The sequence below is a fragment of the Rattus norvegicus genome, chromosome 3, assembly GCF_021556685.1.
Source record: "Rattus norvegicus strain SHRSP/BbbUtx chromosome 3, alternate assembly SHRSP_T2T, whole genome shotgun sequence".
NCBI classification, from domain to species: domain Eukaryota; kingdom Metazoa; phylum Chordata; class Mammalia; order Rodentia; family Muridae; genus Rattus; species Rattus norvegicus.
The window spans coordinates 129,243,706-129,267,217 of NC_141536.1; the positions used below are offsets into that span (position 1 = coordinate 129,243,706).

A 23,512-nucleotide genomic window follows, 5' to 3' on the forward strand; every position below is an offset into this window, starting at 1 on the left:
TGTGCTGCTGCTGCTGCTGCTGCTGTGCTGCTGCTGTGCTGCTGCTGCTGTGCTGCTGCTGTGCTGCTGCTGCTGTGCTGCTGCTGCTGCTGTGCTGCTGCTGTGCTGCTGCTGCTGTGCTGCTGCTGCTGTGCTGCTGCTGCTGTGCTGCTGCTGCTGTGCTGCTGCTGCTGTGCTGCTGCTGCTGTGCTGCTGCTGCTGTGCTGCTGCTGCTGCTGTGCTGCTGTGCTGCTGTGCTGCTGCTGTGCTGCTGTGCTGCTGCTGTGCTGCTGCTGCTGTGCTGCTGTGCTGCTGTGCTGCTGCTGCTGCTGTGCTGCTGTGCTGCTGTGCTGCTGTGCTGCTGTGCTGCTGTGCTGCTGTGCTGCTGTGCTGCTGTGCTGCTGCTGTGCTGCTGCTGTGCTGCTGTGCTGCTGTGCTGCTCTGCTGCTGCTGCTGTGCTGCTGTGCTGCTGCTGCTGCTGCTGCTGTGCTGCTGCTGCTGCTGCTGTGCTGCTGCTGTGCTGCTGCTGCTGCTGTGCTGCTGCTGTGCTGCTGCTGTGCTGCTGCTGCTGCTGTGCTGCTGCTGCTGTGCTGCTGCTGCTGCTGTGCTGCTGTGCTGCTGCTGCTGCTGTGCTGCTGTGCTGCTGCTGCTGCTGTGCTGCTGTGCTGCTGTGCTGCTGTGCTGCTGTGCTGCTGTGCTGCTGCTGTGCTGCTGCTGTGCTGCTGTGCTGCTGTGCTGCTCTGCTGCTGCTGCTGTGCTGCTGTGCTGCTGCTGCTGCTGCTGTGCTGCTGCTGCTGCTGTGCTGCTGCTGTGCTGCTGCTGCTGCTGCTGTGCTGCTGCTGTGCTGCTGCTGTGCTGCTGCTGTGCTGCTGCTGCTGTGCTGCTGCTGCTGCTGTGCTGCTGCTGCTGCTGCTGTGCTACTGCTGCTGCTGCTGTGCTGCTGTGCTGCTGTGCTGCTCTGCTGCTGCTGCTGTGCTGCTGTGCTGCTGCTGCTGCTGTGCTGCTGTGCTGCTGCTGTGCTGCTGCTGCTGCTGTGCTGCTGCTGTGCTGCTGTGCTGCTGCTGTGCTGCTGCTGTGCTGCTGCTGCTGCTGTGCTGCTGCTGCTGCTGCTGTGCTGCTGCTGCTGCTGCTGTGCTGCTGCTGCTGCTGCTGTGCTGCTGCTGCTGCTGCTGTGCTGCTGCTGCTGCTGCTGCTGCTGCTGCTGCTGCATTTTTAGGGAAACACAATCTACTCTAATATCTACCATACATTCACAACTAAGTCAATAATTTAGAACATTTGTGGAATGAGTTCAAAAGAGAACAGTGGTCCCTGTTAGAAGACAGTAGGTAGAGACACACAGATGTGAAGTCTGGAGTCTACAGCCCAGAATGGGGAGATCATAGTGAGTTGAGCCAGGGCAATGAAAGCTGGCTTCCTGTCCATGATGACTAACCTCGCTAAATCTCTGGTACCTGTCACCTGAAGGATTTAATTTTATGATCTTGGTGATCCCTTCCCCCTGGTCCTGTGAAAGGTTGAAATTCAGTCATACAGCCGTAGACTCATCATTCGTGTTTCCGGTTTAAAGTCATTCCTCCGCAAAATCTGCTGACTCTAAATCCCATTGCTTTTGCTAAGAGGACAGTCACACTCTGCTGTCTGTTGCAGCACTACTAAATCAAGTGTGAGCTTCAGGCCTTCCATGGCTTCGAGGCTGATTTCAAGAGTTATTCTTCCTTTGTGTATGAAAATGTACATTCTGAATCTGTGCCATCTGCAAAGTAATAAGGAATTAGAGATTGTGATGCAGCCAAGTCAGAGGAATTGGGGTGTGTGAGTGTGTGTGTGTGTGTGACAATGCTCTTTTTCTCTAAGAGATGGGTTTTGAGAATGGATGGAGCCAACAAGAGGAAATCCCAGAACAGCTCCTGGAAATTCTTAGAAAATAGCATCATATACAATACACTAGATAGTGTAGGACCTACACTTAGTAGGTCCTTCTTGATGATGCCGAAACCCCTTACATAAGCTCATGAGATTATACATATCACTCTGTATTTGTAGATCAGTGTTTTTCAATTGTTCGGTGTATTGCAGCATAAGCAGCCTACTGTGTGGTTACAATAAGCCAAGAGACTCAGTCAAGGACAGAAAAGTCATTTCAAAGGCCTTCAGAGAAACCTGCATCTGAAGAGATCACATGATAAAGATTCAGAAACCTTAACCATTGCAAGTCTCTCCTGTCTCTGCTCTGAGTGCATCCTCTTCCCATTCTACCCCTCGGGGGCCAAGCTAGCCTCAAGCTTTCATCCCAGCAGCCCATTGAAAACAATCTACTGTTTTGAAATGGCTTCAACAAAAATGCTGAGGCTGTGTTTTGTTATTTCTGATTGGCCAAATTTCATCAGATGTCTACCTTGGAACTTGTTACCGCAGCCAGGGGTATTCAATGTTCTGCCTAGACCTGAGTCTCCTGGCAACTCTGAGTCTGGGAAAAGGAAAGAGGATCAATGGCATCTGGACTCATGGACAGAAAGTGGAAGACGGGATAAGAGCAACTTTCAGTTGGGAAAATGGATGGCTTATTTGTAATCTGCTGTCAGTCAATCCTAACTGGTGGTTGAAATCTTGTGTCCTATACCTTTTAAAAAAAAAAGTAAGAAGAAGAATTGAGGCCATAATATTACCCATATGAAAGTTTGTTGTCTGTCCCCCACCCCAGTTCCACTCTGGCCCAATCATCTTAACAGATCAAAGGGCCTTCTCAAAAGAATGCTGACACTACTTAAGAACCCCATGTAGACAATTGGAGGTGTGCAGAGAGGCTATGGAAAAGTTATAGCCAACCATTGATGAAGTAGTTGCAAAGTGCTACACAATTGTCAAGTGAAAGCAAACAGAGCAAGGACCAGTGTACGGGGGGGGGGGGGGGGGGGGGGTTGGGAGTCGGGGGAAGGGCAATGCTGTGGAGATGCGGACCATGACTGTGATGGATGTCTGAGTTGACTCCCCAGGGAAAGACTTTAAGGAGGGTTTAGAAAGGAAACTGAGCACAAAACATATGTAAGAGACAGCACCCAACAGCCCTGTTAGCCAGAGAGAGCTCATTTGGAAGGCTGTGTGGAACTACTAAAATTTGGTTGTTCAACTTTTAAATGTCATCCTATATTCCAAAGCTATTTGACGGTGGGTTGAAGGAATGTCAGAAGTATTGGCTTCATTCTCGGGGCTGCCCCAGGCACTGGGGAAATCTGAGCTTCTGTTGACTCAGAAATTCTTTGGGCGGTTTGGTAACCTTGTCCTAGATGTTTATGCGTTGGCAGCCACACAGGAGTATTTCCCGCCTGCTGTTTAGGAACCGGATTTCCTTGTCTGGTGCCCGTTCAATTAGGGCGTGCTGGAGCTTGTCATTCACTAAGGTTACTAACAACACATTTCTGTAACAAGGGCCCTTCTGCACAGTTGTTCAGCTCACTGTTTCCTATGGATACAGCTCAGAAGACGGACATTAGAAATAACAGGAAGAGGCAGTTTATGGGTTTAAGACCTTATTTTGAGATTCAAACTATAGCTTATATAGTGGATCCTGGGCTTTTTGCTTTTTCACATGAGTTCCTTGACATTCTATTGCCTTTCTAAGTAGGCAGTGTGATCTGGACAGATTTGATGGAGTTTAGTTCGACTGACCACAAATTTAGGGACTGGTGAAACATGACCAAGACATCACGTCTTTAACAACCCAAAATTGCCTTCAAAAGGGTTATGGGATATCAAAGCAGTGGTTACTGAAACAGGGACTATGTAACAAACAAAACCCTACAACAGAAGATGCTAACAGTTTCACAGAGAATGCTGGGCTCAGATATTCCGTTAAATTCTAATTGAACTATAATTCTGCATAAACTTCAGTTGCACAACAATGAGTACTTGCACCCGATTCATTAGGAGACGTTTTCTCCAAAGTCAGTTGGAATGGCATTTTGCCTGGTTGTCAGGGCATCCGAATTTCAGTTTGAATCTCAACTCTACCACTTACCAGCTTGCAGACTTCTGGGAGAGCCCCTAATCTTCAGTTTTATTATTTGTAAAATAGGAATAATAATCCTTACTCTTCAAGGATTTGGCCAAGGGTTATAAGTAAAATATAGAGGAGAAAAAGCATAAAGTTGAGTGGATGAAAACAGAGTGAACATGGGAGAAATGGTAGTTATCATCTCTATTGTGATGATAACCACTGCAGCTTTGGGGTAATAGATACACATGCCCCCCCCCTTCTCCACAGGAAAATTCCAGAAAACAAATGCTTTGTCTTTTTCTCCCCAAAATTTCTTGAGTATAGAGTTAAAAACGGACTCAATCCAGCACAATTATATTCATCACAGGAAGGAAGTAATTATGGTTTCCCAAGAGAAATTATGCTCAAATTATTATTTCTCTGCTCTATGTGTTTTTCCCCCTAAAGTATTTAGCTTTTACTTTTCTCCTGTCTAGACATTTCTGACCATTTACACTGCCTTCCCTTCAGTAAATCTGCCATTATTTTTTCAACAGGTACCAGCCCAAAGATCCGTAAGCTCTGAGCTAACAGTGAAGTCTCAGCTGAGCAAAGAAATAAAAAGCCAGTTTCCTGCAAATTATGACACAACAAGTTGGGGACACACTTGTTTGTTTGTGTCTTTCTTCTCAGGTTTATAGGACGCTCTTTGGTTTTTATGATGAAAAACTGTCAGTTATTACGGGTCATTGCCCACTTTTTCATCTTCTGGGTAATGGATTTCTACTACAAAATTCAGCTCTGGTCAGAGTAGACTGGGTTATAAGAAGAGAGGGAGAGGGAGTGGAAGAGCAAGCGAAGAGGTAAACATAGAATCTTAGCTCATCTGTATTCCCTATAAAAGTAAAAGACCTTAGAGCAGTGGTTCTCAACCTTTCTAATCCTGCCACACCTCATGTTGTGGCATGAAACTATTTTCACTACTACCTCATAACTGTAATTTTACTACTGTTATGAATGTAAATATTTTTGGAGATCGAGGTTTGGTGAAGGGGTCGGACCCACAGATTGACAGTTGCTGCCTTTTTGTTGTTGTTATTGTTGTTGTTGGTGGTGGTGGTAGTGGTGCTATGTACTCAGTAAACGTTTTTAGGTAGACAAAAGAACGAGTAAGGAAATGATAGAGTTACTGCAATTGCACTTTTCATATGTAAAGTGTGCTGCCTACTTCTAGGGATGTGAATAGGAATTAACTAAGAAAAAAAATCATTGCTTAAAGCTTCTTCCTGGAATAAAGGACCCATGTATAAGTTGACAATGTACAGTTCCCCAAAGCAGAACCTGATGGTTAGAGATGCCAGGAACCTCAGTCACCTTCTTTATTAGGGCTGCTGCCTCATGTGGGATTGAAGTTTTAAAATATTTCCTTTCTGAGATAGGTTATGACCCCAGCACATATGATCTGGGGTTGGCTTGGTCTGCATCAGAGCAATTTCTATCCTATGTATTAGCAAAGACCTTTAGGAGGTGAAGGTCATTTCAGGCTCATAGAAAAGAACAATGGGTGTGTCCCTGTGGTCTTTGAATGTTGCAAAGAAGGTGTGATATTCATATATGAGCCATATCTAGATCCTCATTTTTATTAAATTTTTAGTGACACAATCAGGTGTGGCAGAGTACACCTTGAATTCCAGCACTCTGGAGGCAAGAGTCTATGAGTTCAAGGCCAGTGTGGTCTACAAAGTGAGTTTCAAATACCCAAAGCTACCTTGTCTCAAAAAACAAACAGCAAAAAGAATTAATTAAATAAATAAAAAACTAAAATGAGACAAGGGCAGCATCTACCTCCCAGTATATTTAAGTGAGGAAAATAGAGATATTATATTCCAAGCCTTCGGGCCAGATCCTCTGTACTTGACTGTTTCAGAATATCACAAGTTCGGTATTTTTTTGGTTCCTTTGTTTTATAGGTTTAAACCATCTTCTAACACCCTAGATGCCAAACAGATCTAGAATTCTACTTAAGTCTGGTACTACCTATCCAGGAAGAGTATGAATGCAGATTAAGTGCTCTCCCCTCCTTTCCCATCCCCCTTCTCCACTCGCCCCTGCAAGAGAACCTCTACTTCTCATAGCAGTTGCAAGATGCTGCTGATTCAAAGAATGGCCTCCAGCCCCTCTTGGGCTAATACTGTGGAACAAAAACTCCTGAGACTTGGCACAGCCTATTATCCCTTGGTTATTAGAGAAAAGGAAAACAAACAGCCAGGTGAAACAGTGGGTGCTGGGGGGCCTAAATAATCCTGAGCATGGAGACAGCTGTCTCTGCAGATTTGAGATGCCATCTACCTGATGTGATTGCACTCATCAATCCAGAAAGTTCTCTGAACCATGTTCCTTAGGACTCTCAGGGTGTTCCATGGCATGGGCGTGGCTGAGTAAATCATTGGTAGCCTCTCTTTCCTCCCAGAAGTCACAGGGTAAGAATAAGAGTTGTAGCTTTCTTTATCTCGTGGTTTGTTCCTCTGGTAACCGGCCTCCATCCTTAAACTACTTAGGGACCCAATCAAGAGTCACTTCCTTAACAGAAACTCGGGTTTGATTCAACCAGCTTATTGTGAATAACAGAAGATGCTCCATCATTCAGGTAATTAATAGAATTGGAGAAGGCTGTGTGAGGAGGGACCTTTGGAGTGATGAGGGCCTGGCATCTGTTATCAAATGAGGTAGGGCAGCAGTATGAGCCAGGAGCTGCAGAGGGGGCAAAAAAATCCCAAAATATTAAACCAACCACAAGACAGAGACCAACTAGTTATTTCTATTACCTCAGCTACATACTAAATCCCAGGACATGTTCAAAACATAGGAATCTATCAAGTAGTGGAGGAACCTGACACTGGCTGCCAATGTCAGTAGAGATCACATTTGAAATTCATCTTACACATGTGCCTATTCCCCTCTGCTCATGCAAGAAGGAAGAATCCCATGACTGAGAGTTAATCTGCACCTACGGCTCTTTGAGCTAAAGGCACGGTGGTATCAGAGTGGTAGGAAGGCAGCAACAGACGTTTTCAGCAGTGATGTCCCAGAGAGCACAGAGCAAGAAAAATGGCAGCAGGCAGAAGAGGGACTGGTGGTAAATACAGATGAAAGGGAAGAGATGGGCAGGATGAGGGAGAAGACCATGGGCGAGCAGTTTGCTTTACCAGAAGGTAATTCTCTGTAGACAGTTTCCGTTGCTATGAGCTCCGAATGTAAAAACCAGCCTCCGTGAGGATTTCTCAGAGGATTCGGTAAGCTATATTGATCATGATGAAATGCAGTCTAAAAAGATTATAGGAGGAAGGAATATATATATATATATATATATATATATGTGTGTGTGTGTGTGTGTGTGTGACACATTTATATATTATATATTATAAATTTTATATATTAATTATATATGCCACCCATTTATATATATTATATATTATAAATTGTATGTGTGTGTGTTCAGTCCAGACTGAACTCGTCACACTCAGACCTACAGATCACATTAGAAGCCTATCCACTCAGCCCCACATTCCCACCCTTGCCTCCTCCTCCCACCCCTGCCTTGTGGGAAGCATGAGTCTCAACACTTTCTCACTGTCTGTTGTTAGGAAAATGAACTCTCTATGTAGACTTCTCGTATGCGGATGTCTGATGTGTAACCTCATCATGGCAACTGGCTTACCCCAGAGCAGAGGAGTGGGAGTAATAGCACGTACCGGAGTAGCCAGTCATTTTGTAGTTCCATTGCAAATGTACCTTACTGTGATTTTGACTGCACTCTGCTAATTAGAACCAAATCCATAATTGCTGCATCGAAAGTGGAATTGAACTTTCCTCTCTTGAAGGAGGAGGGCTTAGGAGGAAGTTTTGTGGGCATAGTTTCCAAACCACCATAATAATCCCAAGCATCTTTCCAGTTTTTCCTCAAGCCATTTTACCTCCTAGCTGAGTCTCTACCCAGAATTCTTTGAGATTTCCTCAAATATTAAATTCTTGTATTGGCTTAAGCTCAAATGTCCTTTCTAATACCATCTAAGTTCTCCGAGTCATCGAAAACCTGGGGATGATACTGGTTTACAGAAAACGATCTCATGGTGGCTGGAGGTTATCTTAATAGAGGTTCAGGTTGATCCTGTATCACAGAAATTGTCACCCCTCAACAAGGAGTTCACATGTGCAAAGTCCTAATCTGCATCAACTCCTGTAGCTTTATTAGCTCAGTCTGAAGCTGTGGTCAAATAGGAAAGGTTTTGTTGTTTTTGTTTGTCATTTTGAGACAGGGTTTCTCTGTATAGCCCTAGATGTCCCGGAACTCATGCTATAGACCTGGTTGGCCTTGAACTCAGAGCTCTATCTGTCTCTGCCTCTCAAGAGCTGGGTCTAAAGGTGTGTGCCACCATTTCTGGAGCCAACACTACTAGGCCGTTTTTATTTCTTTTTATCATCAGCCTTTAGAAAAGTAAAATGTCTTCTTAGCTTGCAGACTGTATTTGCTAAAGCCAGGCTCCAAGCTATAGTTTGTAGACCACGGCTTTCCAGCATTAAGTGAGATATTCAGGCTGTCCTTGAAAGTGTTTTAGATGTGTGTCACTACACCACCCCAGCTCAATGAGAAAGCCTCCTCTCCACATCCCTCAAGTTACCTAAGGAGATCTAATTTATCTTACTCTACGTACAGAGCTTGGGAGTCCTCCTTTCAGGATGGGTACATTTTACATAGGATTTCTCTCATGCCTTCAGGGAGACAGAAACAGGTTCAAAAATTAAGTCACTAAGATGACTAATGTGGTCCTGTCAGAAAAGAATTATAGACCTGCAGGTGATGGTCTCCCTGAGAATGCATTTTGCCTTTCTATCCATCAAGTGAATAACAATAACCTTCTCCAATGCAGAAAGAAGAATGGGTGGATGGTCAGGAAGCCTTTCTCTCCGTTCACTAAATATTGGTACAAAAAGGTTTTCTATGACAATGGGAACTTATGTGAAATTTGCCTTTCAAAGGGGAAAATAGTTCAGTCTTGCAATTTGGCATTTATATCTTCATTGTTTAGCATTAGCTTATTTCAGAGAGAGAGAGAGAGAGAGAGAGAGAGAGAGAGAGAGAGAGAGAGCCAGAGAGAGATACAGCTACAGAGACTGAGAGAGAATTCTACTCTTTAAAACAACTTACATGAAAATTCATAGAACCAAATTAAAGTAAACGGTAACTGCTCTATAATTTTGCTAAGACATTAGAAAAAGTTTATTATGTAGCCCAGGTCTACATAAGTAGCCATGTTAATATGCATTCATGATTAATGATGGCAGGCTGGCAGAAGTAAGGAAGAGATAGTGTTGAAAGAAACTCCAAACAGTGCATGGAAGCTAGTGTTTGACAGACTAGTTAAGGAGTAACACATTCCTATTTGATTTCCAAGTCCAAAACAGCTCATGTTTGTTAACCTGAATTACTCATACACTTTATGCAAGGACTGGCCAATTCAAACAATCACAGGGAGTTCTAACTATGAATAATTTAAAGGGTCAATAAATGAGATGTGTATTTGTTTCCTCATCATAATAGCTCTACTCTCCAGCCTTTATTTAACCCTCTTAACATTTTCTACATAGGATTCATCATTAGTTATAATTAAAACTGACCAAAAGCATAATTTAATTAGATGTAATGAGATAAACTTTAAAGGGTCATCTTTCATCTTGAACATGTACTGTTTCTTCCTATAATTATTTGTTCTTGCTAATGATCCTGATACTACCTCTCTTAGCCTGGTGTTGAGAAGATGGTACCCTCACTGTTGATTTGAACTGCCTAACAAACATAGCATATGTTTGAATGTTTGCCATGTGCTGGGGAAGGTCTCTCATACCATCTTGGATTTGCTTTGATTGACATCTGCAGTTATAGGACAGTATTTCTTGCAATTGCAGCTTGCAATTATTTGTAGCACAGAGGTTAAAAGCCAAGCCCATTCTGATGCTTACAGATCTTCTGGGAGGTCCATAAAATGGAGTACTGGTCATATCAAGGCAGAAATTGTCTGAAAGTACCAATCAGAATAGGGAGAAGTAATTTAATCTCATAAGCAAGCAAACTGTCAAGAAGACAGGAAGCCCTGAAACCCTTCCTTCCTCAGGGGAGGCTGGAGGGCTATTGAGTTTTCTAGTTGATGCTATTTCTATTCCCTCAAGAACATCTGTCTCTTTAGGTCCAAAGGAACCCCATGCATCTAACATTTTCCCCCGAGACCCATGAGAAGGAATTGACCCACAAAGCACCTGATCACCATTCCAACGTCAGGGTTTGCAGAGATGGTTTTCATTGATCACAAACCAGTCTGATGCCTTTTTTTTTTCATTCTTTTTTTTCCCACCAAACATTTCTGTGGAGAGGAGACAGCTGGAATTCCTTCGAAGTTTTCCAAAAAGAGTGCATCTGATAAGGGCAGACTTCTGTAAATTGACCAATTTGGTAGCAAGAACAAAGAACATGCCAGAATCCTCCTGAGCTTGAGATCCACATGTCATTTCATGTATATAGCACTGCCCATACTGGCAGTGGCCCACTCTACCACCAGGAGAGGAGGCAGACGTCGTTTGTCTCTTGTGGTTCCTGAGACTTGTGTTGTTTAGCATCACTGGCTACCCTCAACCATTTGTTCCCCCAGTCCTTGAGTTGTTGACAAATTGCTGTTCAGAATGTGGTCAATAGAGCTGCTGGGAAAGCAGAAAGTGGTAGAGCACCCACCTTAAAGGTATGAGACCTTGCATACAATCCCCAGCACATGTGTGTGTGTGTGTGTGTGTTTGTGTGTGTGTGCAGGCCTGCATATGTGTGCATTGCGTGTGTGTATATATGGAGGAATAGTGGGTATGGGTTGTGGGTTGTGCAGGCAGGCATGTATATGTGTGTATGCAAGCATTCATGGAGGGGGTGTGGGTATGGGCGTGTGTGTGTGTGTGTGTGTGTGTATAGGCCTGCATGTGTGTGCATGTGTGTATTTGTGTGGGGGATGGGGATGGGGATGGGTGTATGCAGGCATGCATGTGTGTGTATTTGTGTGTATGTGTGTGTGTGTGGAGGCATGCACATGTGTGCATGTGTGTGTATATGTGTATGTATGTGTAGTGCTATAGTCTAGAAAAGATTTATTAGAGTAGATGCTACCCTCACATAAAGGAAAGAGGCAGAGTACTGGGAAAAGCATAAAGACCAAAATAAACAAGTAGAAAATTGAATCCAAAATAAGACTCCAGTAAGACTTTTTGAAATATATTCATAATGGGAATTTTTGATTAAATTCAAGATGAGCTAATCCTAGAATTCCTTACTTTGTACAGTAGTTTTAGAATTTATTATTATTATTATTATATAAAAGACTGGATAATTAGTGTTATCAGTAGTCTTAAGAGAGTTGACATATTTACTACTAAATGAAAGTAGTTCATACTAAACCAAAAAATAACAGCTGATTTTTAAAGGATAGCTTAATAGGGAAGAAACTGTGAGGCCTTGGAGATGTGAAAGAGAAAGTCATAATCGGTCTGAAAAAATCACAGAATGTATGCTGTTGTCCGTTTTGCTGAGGCAGGCCCCAAGGGATAACAATAGGATATATTCCTATTTGCGACAGAAAGAGAACAGATATTGGAACCAACTGTCTCAAACCATCAGTCAAAATGTACAACTCTGACAAGGTCACCAAAGGAAAAAATAGAAATCTAACAAGGAATATCTGCAAGTAGCAGAACTATACAAAAATGACTGTCACCTGGATGCTTCACTGGGTTAAAGATTGTATGTCAAGTCTCACATTACTTATTTTTAGTGTATGTTCTATATATGTGTGTATAGATGTGGTAGGGGCACATATACATATATGGAGACACATATACCCATGTATGTACATATGGGGACACATCCAAATGTATATACGTATGCACATATGTACATGCATATGCATATGGAGGCACATATACACATATACATATGGAAGTGCATATACACTTATGCATACATACATATGGATGCACATGTACACATGTATATACATATGGAGGAACACATATACATGTACCATATGGACCACTTCTCCCATTCTTCTCCTTACCTTGTGAGGCAGCACCCCTAACTGATTCTAGAGCTTGCTGATTGTCTAGACTGACTGACCATTGACCCCAAAAGGCTCTGCCATCCCTGCCTCTCAACCCTGGGATTACAGGAATGTGCAACCACACCAGCTTTTACTATGGAGATGCTGGTATCTAAGCACAAGTTCTCGGGCTTACACCACAGGTGCATTTAACATTTAACTCGTGACCCCACCCTTCTCCCTGACTCCTTACTAAGGTCCCTTTTCTTGGCATCTATTCTGTCTCTCTTCCTCCTAAAATATACCTATTAGTTATCTCATGGTTATGTTAACCAACCTGTCACCCTTGGTTTTCGAGCACCCTACGTCCAGTTTCCTAGGCTACTGCTGGGGTAGAATTCAAGGTGATATAATATGGTGGTCAATCAAGGCATGCAACATGTCTACTCTATGCTTGTTGTGGAGCTTAACCTGAGCAGGGGTTCAACTCACAACATTACTTCTGCACCAGTAAAACAGAACAGTTATATAATGGAGTTGTAATGACTGATGATGGAGAATTTTCCCATAGACGCTGTTATCATAGCTCTTGCATATTTTCATTTAAGCTCACCAAAGCTACTGATTCTGCCCCTGGTATATCTCTCTGTCATCCCTCCTCTGACAAATTTTAATTCAGTCCAATAGCTGTAGACGGCTGCCTTTTCTCCCCACCTTACTCAATGCATACTTCTCACAGCTACTGTGTGAAAGAGAATCCTTCCCTCACTCCCTGCTACCCTCCCTCCAAAGAATATGAAACTTTTTCTAACATGGCAACTTATTCACCTGACCTTACTCCTGCCTTCATATCCTCTGTGGTCAGTCCTCCAACTGTGCTGAATGTCTGTCCTTCCCCAGCCATATATGATCTTAAGGTTTTGTTCCCTTCCCCCATGAAACATTCCCTCTGTTCCCCACCACCTTCCTCCTCCATCTCCTCCCTTTGTCTGAATCTCTCCCACTTAGTCCAATTCCATGGACTCCTCTCAAAATCTTCAAAAAATCAAGGTCTTTGCATCTGAAGCCCCTTCCAGGTGCTCTTCATTCCACCTGGAGCATGAGCTATCTCTCTTTTTTCATCTTATTAAGCTCTACTGATCAGTTTTAGGATCTCCAGCTTAAACGCCACGTCTGTGGGGAAGCCCTCAGGTGATCTTGCGAAGAGTCAATTAGCAATCTTCATTTCCCATCATCAGCACTTAGCATGATTGGGAATAATGTGTTTGTGTAGATAGTTGGTTTAAAACGTTCTTTGATCCGATCTACCTGAAGCATACTCTAAGGCTAGAATTCAAGGACAAGTACTGATCCCAGGAAGCTCCAGGAGGGGAAGAGTGCAGCAAGATTGGGGAAGGAAGGGAATACAAAATAGGTGCATAGACAATGGCCTTGTGGGGACAGCTGTGTCCCAGTCTCTGGCAGACATCAGGAGAAAGCACCTCAGAGTTACATGAATGCTTGACCATGGTTCTTTGCCGAACTACTGCTATCCCATTGACTAGGCTTCCTATGGGTATTGAATTGCTACCCTGACTCATGTCAGGATCAGCAAGACAAGGTTCCCTTGGATTCCAGGAAAAAAGAAAAAAAAACCTGCCTCATATTCATAGCAAGAAGTCACTGGTGTCCACAGAAATTAGAAGTGAGAAACAAGAGAGAAACAGCTTGAGAGACAATCCCCATATGCCCATCTGGACTCTCAGCTCTGTGCTCCTCCCCACACCAGCTGTATTTCAAGCAGTGCTAAGAGTTGGAAATATAGTGTGACTCGCAAATGCATATGCCATTTTTAAGTTTTGAAAAGCCATTTTAAAAACTAAAGAAATCATGGGTACACCTCTTTAATCGTAGCCTTGGGATGGCTCAGGCAGGAGGATTATAAGTCTGAGGGCACCTGACTGAAATTCATTTTTACTTTATAGAACTAAAATGTCATCTAAATGTGTGTGTCCAAAATGTCAAGGCAACACATTGTCCTCAATATCTGGTATGTATTTTATATTTACAGGACATCTCAGTTTGGACTAGCACATTTCAAATGTCAAATAGCTGTATGTGGCCAGTGACTGTCACAGTCCTAACAGAGACATTATGGTAGAGACTAGAGTATTCAGGAAATTTTGCTTAAGGACAAATGCTTTGTTGGGTGAAGCAATACCTCCTGTGAGGTGTCACTGGCTGCTCGTGACTGGAATTCAGTGCTCACCTTAAGAGCATGTAAAGCCCTCCTTACTTCATCTATCATACTCTTTGGCAAGTACAGCAGAAGTTCTGGGCCACTCGTGTGTCTCCCCAGTAGGCTCCTGGGAGGCTCAATCCTGTGTCCAGAATTCCCAACTCAGTCTCTGAAGAGCAGAAGTTCCAAGACATCTCGCTCAATGGCTTTAAGCCAAGCAAAAGTATATCCCAAGCAAAAGTAATATAATTAAGACTTTTTAGGCAAAATTTTAGGGTAAAGATGAATTTTACATATTAATCTTATTTAAAAATAACCTTTTCTAATAAATAACTACTATATTCTCAAGTGACTACTCAACTCATGGCTACAAATCTTCAGAAGGTGAAGAGTAAGCAATCTAGTCATGAACTTGAGAGGGCTGCCTGTGGCCATATTTGATGAATGAGACCCGCAGCATAGGGTAGCTTCTATTTTTACTACTTAAATACAGGGGAGCCAATGTTTCTCAAGGTGTGATGTCTCACCCATAACAACCTTGGATTATCACCTGGGACTTTTTTAGACAATAAAAGGTCTGGTCCCATCCGTAGCTCTGCTGAAGCAGAATTCAGCGATGTGCACTGTGAGAAGCCTGCCTGGGGTTTTGGGACCAGGGTGATATTTGAGAATCTCATGTCTAGATCCAATAAGTTTTAAGTGTTTTCTACAGAAAGACAGATTCCTATGCCCTAATTATACACAAACTCAACTTCAGCTTGTTCTGCTTAAAGCTGTATAGTTTCACTGATTGCAAATTATAGATGCTTTCCGTATCCCCAGGTTCTGAAGTTTCAAATTCCACTAAAGAAGGAAATGATATCTCTACTGAACAGATTTGAAAGCTTTCCCTGATATCGTTATTCTCTAAGCCAAACAGTGCAACAATTCACATAGCCTTTGTGTTGTATTGTGTGGTAAAGTCATTGAGAGATGATGTAACCCATACAGAATGGCTGCTCAGGTTACGTAAGAGCACACCATTTTAAATGAGGATGCAAGCATCTGTGAATTTTGATACTCAAGGTGTCATGGTACCAATCCCATGTGGGTACTGTGACCACTGTACTTTCATGTGATGTAAATGAATGTTGTGTTGAAAATTACTCTGACACAATATCAGACACAGATAAAAATTTGGTCACAATAAGCCATTATTCAATGATTTTTAGAAGTGAAAAAATATACAAAGAAAGCATTGCTTTTCTGTTAGTCAACCTTGGGGTGGTTGTGAGGTCTAGAGGAGTATAAATTCTGTGAGGGCACACTGTTAGTAAATGGACAGACTCAATTCATATACATCATTTCCATCAACTTAAGAGAATTCTAATAGTTACCTTACAATTTTTATTTTCAACCTTAAATAGTGGGGTTACACATGGAAGGGATAATTATTTTTGAAAGAAAGTTCTATTAGCCTGAAAATGACAGCTTATTCTTTCCAGGGTAACATGGGGAATGCCTACAATCTTAGATATGTGTACATTAGTTGTACAGACAGGGCACCAGTGAGAGTATTCACCATGTAAAAGAAGTTCCCTCTGGAGTTGTTCCATAAGGAAACTAGCACTCATGCATACACATCTGCTGTCAGTGATATCCCAAGGGACCATGGGGACAAGGCCTTGGGGACAGTCTTACTCAGCTCAAACACCCAGCACTTACTTAGGTATGTGTAGATGAAATAATTTGTACAAATTTTCTTAATAATTTCTAGCTTCACTTCCATGCTATATAGGCAAACAGACACATCTCATGAAGGCCTTCCACCCATCCTGGGCAGTATTTTGTTTTCCAAAGAACTTAATTTATTCCTTCCCCAGAAACTTGAACTTTGTAGGTATCCAGCAAACAGTAATTGATGATAAAGATGTCTAACGGCTTTTGAATTTATTCAGGGGATGATGGCTCTATTTAAAGTCTTTATATATTTTCCATTCTTCAGAAAATTAAAAAGAAAGAAAAAAAACCTGCTTTCTTTTGCCAATTCTGAATTTAACATCTGCACAAAGTACAATGTGTGCCTGTTTGAAGAAAAATGTGTAGGCACACTGGTTTTCTTGACTGGGGAGCAGAACTGACAATATAGAGAATTATAGGTTTTAGAAGGAAATTTAACCTCGAGGCTTGAAGTTAATAGAAAACTACAATTGAAGAGGAGGAATGGGGGAGGGGAGAAAATGCCACTTAAATGCTATTATGGTAACTAACTTTGGTCACAACTTTCCCAACTATGGAGTAGAGACCAGTTTATGCAAAGATGTAGAAATGGTGTCATTTATTGTTGTTTCTCCAACGTAGATCACCTACCACAGTGACTACCCACGTCAATATAATTTGATAGTTGCCCTATCAAGTCATTGGGAGACTTTGGGAAATGTGCTTAATTTCCATTCATTAGCTTCTTTTAAAAAAATGGCTCATTAATATTTTCTTCTTCTTATCATTCTTTAATAGGTCTTGATTGTGTGTGGGATGCTATGTGTCTCCACAGGCACTACAACTTCCCCTAGGGAAGTCTTTGCTGATGAATCCTGTTTGTAAAATACCTGGAAATCCTCTGATTAAAAGCTAGCCCCATCGGAATAAAAGTGTCTGTATCAACATGCCATATGCGGAACCATATGTTAGCTATTAGGGTCTCATGTGATAGTGCAAATAGATCTCCAATGTATTAATATCTGCTATTTTTATACCAAGATACAGCACAGCCTAGTGGGTGTGCTAGGGTCACACTGTTGATGTTAAAATGCCGCGAAGTTCAATCTTCCTACAGATACTTGGTGAATTCTTAGGCTTTGGCTCTTTGCCATCATACAAAATGTGTAGAAGGAACAGATGCATGCTATAATGTCCTATACTTCCTCTTGTTAGCCACACTCATGTCTCTGATAGCCACACATGCTTTCAAAGTAGTATTTTCCATGATTTTCTCTTCCTTCTAGAGGGCACTATGGTATCTGAGGCATGGTTCACAGGTTTCCTGACCCCATGACTGAAGACCAAACGATGAGTTTTGCACCTATGCTTCGAGTTTGTGTTGGTTAGGGTAGAACTGCTTCTGACAGACAGAAAAGCAGGACCTAGAACCCCAGTGAGCACACACACACACACACACACACACACACACACACACACACACACGCACTCAACACTAGCTTTGGAAGTCTTGCCATCTTGCCAAGAAATTCTACACACCATTAGAGAGAACTGCATTAGAGCAAGGTTCATACAAGTAGCCACAGGCCTGGGGAAACCATTTTTTTTTCTCTGTGGTTCACTGCTCTAGTAAGGAGAGAAAATGGCAGCAGGTGTCATAAAGTGAAGGACCACTTCTCTTATATCTGAGTCAACTGTCTTGGAAAGTTCTTCCTCACCTGATTTACTACTTTCCAATTTGATAAGCAATCTGAAGACATTAGGAAGGGGATAGTTTCTCCTTTTTATGATACATTCACAAACCTGGCAAGGCCAGGTAAGGCAGTTTTCATATTTCGTTAAGTCATAAATAGTTGCTGAAGACTTACCCCATTCTCACTTTACATCCTTACTGGATATCAGGAATTGAAGCAGATGAAAGTCTTTGCCTGGGAAGAAGGCACCTTCAAACAGTGACAGGTAAACAGAAACATGAATGTGATACCTGCATAAACTGATAAACGATTAATAAAGAGCAACGGGATAGTTCTGATCAAGAAGGAGAGAGTGTGTGTATGAGAGAAGCTTTGGGTTTATATGGAGGATTGATTCGGCAAAGACCTGGTTGAAGGGAGACACTTGAACAAAGACTTGCAAGGATGCTAGGCAGACAGGGAAGGTGTGGAAAGAAGGGGTCCTAGGGTCTTGGAGAAACAACCATAGCCTGATAGGCTGGGAGCAAGTGAGAGGAAGTGCAACACAAATTGGTTCACAACTTGGTGAGTGAAAGGCCAATACGCTCATAGCCAAGTGTAGAGAAAAATTATAACAGGCAGCAAGTAGGAGAACATGTGAGCTATTTCTAAAACAGTGCTCTCATCCAACAACTGAATCGAAGGAACACTTTTCAAAGGGGGAATACACATATAGAGAATGGGTCCATTTTGTTTGTTTTTGTTTGTTTCTTTGTTTCAAGACAGAATTTCTCTCTGTAGACCTGGCTATAGTAGACCATGCTCGCCTTGAACTCAATGATCCACCTGCCTCTGCCTCTGCCTCTGCCTCCCTAAGTGTTCCCACTGAGCAGCAAGGATGGGTTCATTCTTGACCATTCTGTGTTAAGGAGTATAGTCCTAGTCACTGTTCTGTTACTGTGAAGAGATTTCATGACCAAAGCAGCTTTTGTAAAAGAAATCATTTCTCTGAGGACTTGCTTACATTTTCTGAGGTTTCATTTATTGTAATTATGGTAGGGAGCACTGGAGAATGCAGGCAGGAGCTGAAGCAGTATTTGAGAGCTTCCTCCTGATCCATAGGCAGAAAAGAGAAACTGTAAGTTTGGTGTGGGCTTTTGAAACCTCAGAGTCCACCCCAGTAATACACTTCCCCCTAAAAGGCCACACCTCTAAATCTAATTCTTTCAAATAGCTCCACTTCCTGGTGACTGAAGCATTCAAATACATGAGCCTCTGGGGGCCATTCTTATTCAAATAACCACAGATGCTTTTTTTGAGTGTGCCCAGTTTAAGATCCTGATTTTTTTTTTTCAAAGGAAAGGTTGTAGACACATCCAGCTGTACGCTCAGCACACGGTGGAGAGCATAGCTTGTTTTAAAAGATTACATAGTAACAACAATGCCTCTGAGCATGCTAAGCTTTCACCATTAAGTTTTACTTTAAAAATAAAGAAAAGGACACTGCAAAAGTGTATTAATCCAGTAGTCTGTCCTTAAACGTGCCAGTCTTCTCTCAGTAGCCTACAGGCCAACAGAGAAGAGTGAGCTCAGGGAACCCTGAGGGGCTCCACCACCGAGTCCTTTCTATCAGAGAATGTGAGCAAAGACTTTGTGTGACCTGGCCCCCATTTTCAAGCTAACTGTCTTCCAAGCTGAGAACAGACTTTCGAAATGAGAGCTGGAACAACAATGCACATTGGGACATTGTTGCTGTAGACTTGGAGAGAAAGAGGAGGGAGGCTGGTTTAAGAGTGGGGGTAAGAAAAGATGGATTCGAACTTCTATTGCTCCTTTCGGTCTATCCCATCTTTGTAGGAAGCATTATCTGATACTGAAGAAATACGGATTTAAAGATAAGTAAGCCACAGCTCTATGTAGTGCAAGAACAGCTCTCAGGTGGACCTCATCCTTTTTCGACTTAAAGAAATGAAATATATGTCAAGCACAAGTAATAATTGCTCCCTGGGGAGAATATAACATTTTTCTCTTAATCCCTTGGGATGTGCATTCGAACCTCCTAGCTGATTTATGGCACCACACTAGGTGCTAAGGTATGAGGAGGTAGGGATCTCTATAACAAAGGGTTGTTACAAAATACTTAAGGTTGGGTAAATTATTTTTTTAAGAAAATTGTATATTTCGCCCATAGATTGAAAGCCTGTGGTTCAAAGTTGAACATTTCCATCTATTTGTACTCCGGCTGTAGCCTTCACAATGGCCCAGTGCTTATGAAAGAGATCATATGGGGAGACTAGGTCTTGTAGAAACTGAGGGGAAGCCTCAAGAATACATTATCCCTTCTGCCATATCCCACAGCCCTAGCGCTCTCCAGGCAGCTCCATCTCTTGAGAGAGTGCACGGCGTCATCCCCACACTGGGGATCCCCATTTGTGAGCCTTTGGGGGATGCAGAAGCTGTACACCAACTGTTCAGCAGGGAGCATAGGTCGCGAGGGTCTACACGGGCAAGAGAAAAGCTGTGCTTTGTAGTAATCTGACCTGCATCAAAACAGCTCTAAAGGGACTCTGCTAGATCAGAGTAGTTCGCTAATTTACACGAGCTCCACTTCTCTATCTGTAAAAGTGGAGAGTAGGAATATTGTAAGGTTCACTGGACCATGTGATAGCCAAGCACAGAGGTGATAAAAAGGAGGCACCAGCAGGCAGCAGCTGCCAGGAACCACAGCTGCAGAGCACTCAGGTGAACGCCTCTTTATCTTTCCTGAAAGACAGGCGTGAGGTTTCCCATTAATACGAATCAGCCAACTTGGAGATTTCTCACTAAAAGATCAAGAAGCTGGTGACGCCCTCAGAACCAAAAAAACGGTAACTTTGGAATTAGCGCCCCTCCCACCCCCTCTCCATTTCTTCAGTCCTCACTCCTCCCTGTCTTTCCATGGTAGATTCTCTCATTGATCATCTGGTGAGATATTGAATACAAGCTGGGCACCAGGTTTGAACCAAGGCGGGAGGAAATGAAAGAAACATGACAGTGACGTGACGTAGGTACTCCGAGCCTGCTGCGAAGGGTGTCTTGGAGAGCAGGTATAATATGAGCATGATCCGGGCTTGGGTAAGCGGAGTGCCATCAGTGTTCATTTCCAGTCTTGGCGGTTGTGTCGTAGTCGGGAAGAGAATATTTATTTATTTATTTATTTATTTATTTATTTATTTATTTATTTATTTATTTTTGTATGAAACTTACACCAACATGTCCAGAGCTGATGGAGTAATAAGGCGATGGTTATGTCTGCAGTTCACTCTCTAGTGTTTCAGACTGAAAACAAAAAACCTCCCTCCTGTCCTTCTTGCTGCTTAAAATTATTGCAATACAAAAAAGGCCTTTTTTAAAAAAATAAAATATCAATATTTATACTAAGGTAAAGACATGCTATGCCAATGTATAAAGTTATTATAAAAACAATTTTAAAACTGTAGCATTGGACCCACGTGGTTCAAGTGACAAGTTTGAGGCCTTTGTGGTTTTTTTTTATTAATTCAGAGAATTCATAGGAGGCAGTGGTTTTGCCCCCAGCTTAAATTTTAAAGTATAACTTTGTATATTTTGTCTCCCTAGAATTTAACCATCATGTTTAGATCATAAATATTAGCTGTCTTTCCGGGGAGGCAAGAACAGATTGATCTTGGGAACCTTTGCAATGATTCTTTGTCAGCTGTGGCAGCCCTACAAAGTACTGTGGTCATAGCGACTTCTTGAGGTAGTCCATACATTTAATAGTCTATATAGAGTATTTTCAAACTGAATAGATGGTAGACAGCAATCAGCACATGCTAGCTGTTGCCCACGTAGCTATATAATTAAACAAATCATAAACATTATCATAGCAGTGTCAGTGACAATCTTTAGGACTATTTCTCTCTTATGTAGTCTAATTTCATTTCCAAATGCGTGTTTCTAGACCATTTTTGAAATGTGTGAAATGAATATATAGATGAGAAAACAAAATTCAGACAAGACTAATCTCCTTACACGGAAGACAGAACTAACCTAGGACCCCGTTGGTAAAGGGCCTGCTGTGCAAGCTTAGGAATCAAATTTGGTTCTTCTGCAAAACTGCTGGAGGCAGTTCTGTGTGCCTGTTACTCCATGTAAGGAACGTTGGCTTGGTGGCCAGCCAATCCAGATGAATGAGAGAGCTTGTCTCAGTCAATGACTCATGTGGGTAGGTGGGGACTGGAAAGATGGTGCAGTGGTAAGAGCACTGGCTGCACAAGCATGAGGTTCTGAGTTCAAATCTCCAACACCAGCAAAGAGCTGGACATGGCCACACAGGCTATACAGGGTCAGAGACAGGAGAATCACTGGAGTTGACTGACTACCAGTCTAACTGCAGATTCAAGGAGAAACAGTACGTCATGGGACTAAGACAGAGAGTGATATAGCAAGACACATGCATCCTCTTCTGGCTCCAACCACCTTGTGGGTACACCTATCTCCGTACATGTGCAAATGTACCACACATCACACACCCCACATACACATACCAAATCAATGTGGAGACGAGATTTCAAAATACACCCAGAATTATTGTTTAACCTCTGCTCTCTCTCTCTCTCTCTCTCTCTCCAAAAAAGAGTGTCAACATTTAGTAAGAAGTAACAGGAAAACATACCATATATATTACTCAACTATTATCAGTTACTTTCATCAATAATAATGCGATAAGTTCTCCTGACTTCTAGCTACTTACAAGAACTTATTTGTTTCTCAGGGGTCTGCAGACAGTAAGTTGATTACCTGATCAACTAGATCGGCTAAATCAACCAGATCAGCTAGGATCGGCTAGATGATAGCATTTTGAGATATGAATTCCTTAATCTTGGCCTCACTCTGCTCTGGGTTGAAGGCTGTTCTACCTCCTTCTTGTCCTCCTTCAACCACAGCTGCAAAAGCATCTCCTTCCCATGCCAGACAGTGGGAGCATAAGACAAGACATGAATCCAGCTCTGGAGCACATTAAAGTACAGCTCCCATCTTATCCACTCGTATTTTATTGTCCACCTCAAGCAGCTAAGTCCAGCATCAGTGGAGTGAGTTTCCTACTCACAGACAGAGGACACTGCCATATAGTTATCCTGTTACAGAGGACTGAAGACTTAGGACCAAGAAGTTAGTCTGTGAACTGCTGCATCTGAATCAATTTGCTTGTGTCTAAAAGTCAGGAGACCTGTGTAAGAAACGGTAACAGTGTGCCAGCGAGCAGTACACGTCAGACTGCTTGCTCAGTAGTAGCCAAGGGCTTCATCCTCATTGATTTCCCTTTCTATTCCCATTTCTATAAACAGCCTGTGGAAAGAACTAAAAATACAGAAGTAACACCTTCTGGCCATAATGTTGGGATTCTGCCTTGCAATCTCCCTCAATAGAGAATTAAACACGCACAGAATTCCTGTCACAGCCCAGCGAGGACAGTCCCCTTCTTCTAGTATGAATTCATTCTGCAGGCGGGCCCCTTTGTTTTATTCATATAAACCCTGTGAAATGTATTCGTGCAAATAGCACATGCTTAATAAATATGGTTGAAGAGATAGATGGTTAGAAATAATACTAGAGACGCAGGAAGAGGACGGCAGAAAAATTCTCTCTGGTTGTTCTGCTTCTTAAGTAAAATGTCACATCACACACTGCATAAAAGCCATGAAAGTGTATTATCTCAAGTGAATATATGATCCTAAATGTGCAGTAACTGGGAAATTTTAGCTACCTGGAAACTAGATCTGTGTGGCTTTTTTTTTTAAGCCAACAAATTAGCCGGCGCTTCCCTGTAGGTAGGCATTGT

The 23,512-nt window shown here is 42.5% G+C and overlaps 1 protein-coding gene across 9 annotated transcripts in view; it reads left to right on the forward strand.

Annotated features, from left to right (window-relative positions):
- The window catches only part of Macrod2 (mono-ADP ribosylhydrolase 2), a 2,026,216-nt gene that overhangs the window by 1,836,172 nt on the left and 166,532 nt on the right, over positions 1-23,512 (forward strand). Inside the window, 1 exon segment of one of the 9 annotated variants that reach the window (NM_001428718.1) lies at positions 4,513-4,619. Within the exon segment in view, the coding sequence (NP_001415647.1) occupies positions 4,513-4,541 (29 nt within the window). The 3' untranslated portion in view covers positions 4,542-4,619. 9 annotated transcript variants of the gene reach the window in all.